Raw genomic sequence first — 5952 nt, forward strand, 5'->3', positions numbered from 1 at the left:
GGCAGTTGATCTCTATCTCTTCTCTTTATTATAATTTTCTTACATTCATGCTAATTGGTTCATAGCCACCTCATCTGATACAGGGGGAAAATGAACAAGAAATAAAACATGTTTTTCTGTTAAAAAAGAAAAAAGCAAAACGATCAGATTAATTACAATCTAGTTGTTTATTTAATGATAAACATACACACTCATGATAAGTATTAAGGAAGCATGGTTGGAGTGTTTTCATCCTCTCTTTTCAAGGTGCTTTTTTCAAGCATGTTCTTAACTAAATGTCATTGGAAGTTCCATAAATATCATCTGTGTTATCTTTGATCAATAATGACGAAAAATATACTATTTATAGGCACCCTAACCTGGAAGACAACTGCATTTGGCAGATTATGAGGCTCATAAAAGTAAAATGTGAAGTCAGATGAAGTCAAACATTTACTTGCCATCTCCTTCATAGTAGGGAAATTCAATCACTGGCTTTTTCCTACATTCAATAGTATCACATTCTGCATTCTGCAAATCATACTTTGAAATATAAAAACATAATAGATTTTTACTTGCCTGTTATCAGGACATATAATCTACTTCTAACTGATACTGTATTTCTAGGCCACCTTACTTTAGGTGGTACACTGTACTGTCTCTTGGCTGCGTATCAATGGATGGTGAGTATCGTTTTAGTTTTAACAGACATATCACAATAGGTGTGTAACATTCATTACTGAAAATGTAGACTTTGTGGCGAACTTAAATATTTATTTGAATGATACAATCAGTTTAAAACTAAATACAATTGTTTTTTAGTTTAGTATTTAGAGGGCTGGTTTCTCAATAAAACTGTTGCAAAAAAGAAATTAACTCTAGTCTGCAAACTTTGCATTTTGATACTTGAATAATTTGTATGCATTTTATTATTTGATAGTCTAATCATATACTTGTTGAAATTGCAAGGAAAATAGGTAAATAACATTTAAGAAAACTTTTTTAAATGTTATGTCTGCATTTAAATTCCACATTTAAAAATCGCACATGTAAAAGACAAGGAGTATATCAATTATGTATGCATTTGTTTCTTAACTTGATTAATTGTTTCTTTATATGTCAAACGGTATCTCTTTTAACTATCCATGATGATCTATTGGCTCATCCCAAGCCACCACAATTCAATCTCTCACTTCCACTTCCAATCGGCTGCCTGACACGTAGAGCCCGGGACCGTGCAACCGAACTTGCTGGAGACAAGCTTCGCCCACGCTTTCTCCTGATTGGTCAATGAGTCGTCTTCCCGGAATGTGATTGGTGTGACGATTTGTCTATTTGCAGGAATATGTCAACCCGGCTCCCATCACGCCTATGTGTGCTCGCTGTGTGCGGAATGAACCCTGTGTTTGTGAGAATTATGTAGGCAGCTCAAATTGGGTGAGTGACATTAAACCAATAATCATGTACAAAGATGGTCTCTCTTATTGTTGTACAACTCTGTTCAAAATGTTCTTATGCTATGCTTGTTGTCAAGAGGGAAATGTTACACTTCCGTAACTTACGGATTCAATCAAATCATGTCTGTCGTTCAATCAATACAGACTAGTGATAATCTATACTTGTGAAATGGGTGCTTTACGCTGTGGTTCTGTTTCCCGGTTCCAATGATTTCTGGAAGACAAACCAACACACTCGCAAACATGACATTAAAAAACAACACGAACTGGGTGTAAACCGACGTTTTTGTTATTGAAATAAATCAACCTTATTGTAGAAGTTTATGCTAATTTAAGCAGATGTGGTGTAATTTGTACATCTGGTACTTTTAATGTATAATATAGGCAAACTCTAAAACGTTCCCATTCTGTAGTCGAAAGTAATACTAATCATATCACTGTGATACTAGTAGCATGCAGATCAATTTAATAACCGAAGTCACATAATGAGATCTTCAAAGGGAAGTACAGGACGCGTCTCTATGATAGTGTTAATGTGTCAAATTCCTACATTGCATATTTCACCAGCTCAGTAAAATCGTGTGTTTTCTTGCAGTAGGTGTTTGGTATTTCAATAAAGACAACATTATGAAAGTAAATGTGCGATAAATGAGTCAGGCAACAGTCAGATATATGTGGTGCAAAAAAGAGTTCATATGTGTCAAACTGCATTACAGTGTGTACTTTGTAGGCTAAAGGTCATGAAAGTTAGTCCAAGCAGATCTGTTCTCAGAAAAAACAAACTGGACTGAACTGCCTAGTTGTGGCTATACTGCCTGACAGAGACTAAATGTTGCTGCTTTTCCTGTTGTGTGACTATTAATGAGAGCTGCAGATGAGGTAGTCTACATGATTGGCATCATAGCTATCTATTCCCTATGCTTTGACTGAAGGTAATGGAGAGTCCCATTGTAAAAATGGCTCACACCATCCCGGCCCTTTCTCAGGTGCTGTCGCCATGATGCTGCACAGGGAGACTTTCCCCACAGCCTTCCAGGCCCCAGTTCAAGTCCATGCCAGTGAAGAGGGCCAGGTGTACCTGTTTAACGGCAGGGAGGCCGACTGGAGCGAATCCTCGGAAGAGGAGTGCAACGTGATCGAGCTGAGGCCTCGAGGCCGGGAGTCTGCAAGGCCGGGGCGAGAGAGGACGTGGGACCTGGTGCTGCTGGAGAGGAATATCTCTCCGTGTGACAATCTCAACAAGCTGGCACTGCAGTATGGCTGCAAGGTGAGACATGTGTCAAACTCTCTGTTATGTCAACTCAAAATGCATGCGTCTTTATACACACACACACACCTCTGTCTGTATCTGTATCTGTCTCATAAATAATGTGTGTAGATGGATAGTTAGTGAGTTTTTATTTTTATTTTTTTTTATTTTTTTTATATACTATTTACTTCATTAGATACCATTTTTTGCCTCACAAAAACGTGGGGTTTTGTCCATTGCTGGCACTTATGCAACAGATGAAGTAAAACAAGACAAATTATGAAAAGTGTCTTGATCACAAAAGCAAGAGCACACATTGCACTGGAAAACACTAGTGTCTCAAACAACCAAAATACGTTTGTCTTCCAAAACGCAGGTAGCCGATATTAAGCGCGTGAACAACCTAATTCGGGAGCAGGACTTGTACGCACTGAAGTCCATCAAAATTCCTGTGAAGAAGCATGGCCTTTTAACAGAAGACAACACCCAGCTTTACAAACCTCAGCCAGGCTTCTCCACTGGCGCCTCCCATTCACCATCACCGCTCTCTCCAGCTGCAGCCAACGCCAGGCTGGATATACCCGATTACACTGACTTCCTGAAAGAAATTGACCACGACCTTGAGAGACTGATTCAAGCCACTGATACTCTAGATGATGTATCTCCCCTGGATAGCCAAGGAGTGCCGCCACAAGCCCCAGGCAGCCACGCACCAGCCAACAATGGGGCTGACTGGGGCATCCAGTGGTGGAACGCTGTCCTGGTCATGCTCTTAATAGGCATTATTCTGCCAATTTTTTACATGGTTTATTACAAAACGCAAGACAATGGGGCTTCCAATCTGAAGACTGGCTTAATGAATCACTCCACTTCTACCTCAAGCTCATCAGAACACAATTTCAGCACGGCCCTGACAGGGAAGGGTTTAGACACTCGGAAAAACACGTCCCAACATCCGAACAAAGATCACTTTTATAATGACAGTGAGAGGACATTAAAGCTGAACAACACATAGCAATGATTCAGGGTGATTTGAACATGAATCTTCAAATAGTTCTTGCCCTTACGGGACCTCAGTGGTATAGTAGAAGTCTACATAAAATAAGTCACTAATCAATTTCAGGTATTTCAGTTTTTCTTTTATGATGATGATTCAGTCAGTTTCTATTCAGACTTTGTTTTTCTTTCTTGTTTGGGTGCCTTTTTTTAACCCTTTAGTGTTTGCTGTCTAGTCATATGTCACTTGGATTATTCTTTGTAATCTGTATAGCATCAGGATAATTTTCGAAGGTTATGACACAACATTTCCTTACTGTATATCTTATATTGAATTTTCCTTTCATACATAGCCTGAGTGGACATCACTGGGTAAACTGTGCACTTTTTGGGGGATTTGACACTCGGCTATGGTCAATAAAATAAAACTTTGATAAGGTGTTCAGATTGACCTTTTTGAAAAAGCGTATCGGTTTGTAGCGTGTTTAATAACCGGTGATAATATCGCCTTTTTTTCCCTTTATTTTGCCAATTCTAGTTCTCACCATTTCCCATGAAGGGTTTTCCATTTACGGTCTATGACGAGATAAAAATATGTCTTGTCAGGGTTACCATAGACTCCAGTCATTCATTAGTTTCCTCAAAACCATCTGGATGATTGATTTAAAGCTATACTTTATAGAATGAAGCCAAGATGTCTAAAGTGGTTTGTTTTGTTTTTCTTATTATTCAAGTCATGAGGCTGCTTATACTAAATACTTGACTTTAAGAAAATATTAATTAACTTAAATATTTCTTTAGCAAGTACTACATGGTGTTCATTATTTATCTGATATATTTATATCTGTTTTTGCCTGATTTATTCCTGATTTGGTATAGTACTGTAGATAGTTACTTGCCAAAACATTTGCATCGCCTACTTTAGCAATGCAATGCAATGCCAGGGCGATGTCAGACGTGTGGCTATAGCTGCAGTGTTTGCCAGTGATATCTGGCTTTGGTTTTGCCTCAGAACTTAAGTGTATTTTCTCAAAGCCATTATGGTATTGTACATTGTGTTTAAAAGAGAACAATATTATGTGCTGGCCTTCTCTTGTTCAGGGCAAAGCGCTAGATTTCTTGATGTATGTATGTTTATATATGTGTGTGTGTATGTGTGTGTATGTATATGTGTGTATATATATATATATATATATATATATATATATATATATATAGGTTAATTTATTTTTATTTTTATTTATTTTAATCAAACAATTGTTTCAAGTGATTCATTTCTTCCTTTCTCTTGACTCAATTCCCTGACATCTGCAAGTTCAAAGAGGATAGAATCTTAAGCACATTTATTGTGCCAATTGTAGCTGAATACCAATGCCGGACTGCCAGAAATGTATGTATGTGTGTCTGACTGCAGGTGGATCTTTGTATTATTTTATCTGAGATCGAAATTAGAATTTGCAGCCGATATAAAGCAAACGGATATGTTAAGCAGTATAAGAATTGACTGTCTTGCTTGGATTGGAAAAAGAATGGCTGGTTAGTCTTGTTTTATAACGGGAACATTGTGTCCAGCTACTTCTAATGAAGATTTCCACATACTGTAAGGCAGAAATAATGAAATGCAATGTTAAGAGCTGACTTGTAATATGTGGTTTTCCATTAAACGTATTGATGACTGTAACCATACATAACCTCAGTACTGCCAATATTTAGACTAAAACTTTATATAGTGTACATTATTGGTATGTGAGAAAGTGTGAACTCTGAACCATAATGATATATATATATATATATATATAAACTTTAACAGGTTTGTGAATTGAAGAAAGAACATTGTATGAGATTTTTCAATCAGATGTAAATTAAAGTATTCTAGTCTTATACAATTTTGTAGCTTCTTGCTATTCTTATACTTTGTTGTCCTTTAATATATAAATACAGACTATTTTAAATAAAGTTAATATTTTTAACAAGTCAGTGTCTTTTTTTTTGCTGTTTGTGTTTTTGCTAGGCAGGTATTCCGTCTGAAGGAATTGTTTCACATTTGATATGAATTGAGAACATGGAGACTTGCTGCAAGATTGAGGTTGCAGTCAGGATCTGATTTAATATAACTTTTTAAAATGGAATAATGCTGCATTGCAATGTTGACAAATAAAATCCACACCTCTACACATTGATGTGCATAATTAATTTTAGATTTCATCCAGCTATGTAGAATTAATTGTGTACTGTCTGCACATTTATTTATGATATGATCCATTTTGTGTT

General features: G+C 36.8%; 1 protein-coding gene across 2 annotated transcripts; it reads left to right on the forward strand.

The window, feature by feature from the left end:
• Positions 1 to 1313: 1313 nt before the first annotated feature.
• lysmd4 (LysM, putative peptidoglycan-binding, domain containing 4) lies at positions 1314 to 5655 on the forward strand. 2 transcript variants are annotated; one of them, XM_066701982.1, is made up of 3 exons: positions 1314 to 1416; positions 2423 to 2703; positions 3062 to 5655. In XM_066701982.1, the coding sequence occupies exons 2-3, from the start codon at positions 2434 to 2436 to the stop codon at positions 3698 to 3700; spliced, it is 909 nt and encodes a 302-aa protein (XP_066558079.1). In that variant the 5' UTR covers positions 1314 to 1416; positions 2423 to 2433; the 3' UTR covers positions 3701 to 5655. The 2 variants fall into 2 exon arrangements, with proteins under 2 accessions (XP_066558079.1, XP_066558080.1); XM_066701983.1 differs by having other exon boundaries at positions 1326 to 1416; positions 2369 to 2703.
• The last annotated feature ends 297 nt before the right edge of the window (positions 5656 to 5952 follow it).

Source organism: Amia ocellicauda, chromosome 4 (genome assembly GCF_036373705.1).
Source record: "Amia ocellicauda isolate fAmiCal2 chromosome 4, fAmiCal2.hap1, whole genome shotgun sequence".
NCBI classification, from domain to species: domain Eukaryota; kingdom Metazoa; phylum Chordata; class Actinopteri; order Amiiformes; family Amiidae; genus Amia; species Amia ocellicauda.

What these genes read in the sequence shown, in the direction of transcription:
- lysmd4 (XM_066701982.1), top strand. Translation starts at nt 2,434, where the DNA reads ATGATGCTGCACAGGGAGACTTTCCCCACAGCCTTCCAGGCCCCAGTT. An exon ending in CACTGCAGTATGGCTGCAAG is followed by an intron (nt 2,704 to 3,061) that starts GTGAGACATGTG and finishes TCCAAAACGCAG; the next exon opens with GTAGCCGATATTAAGCGCGT.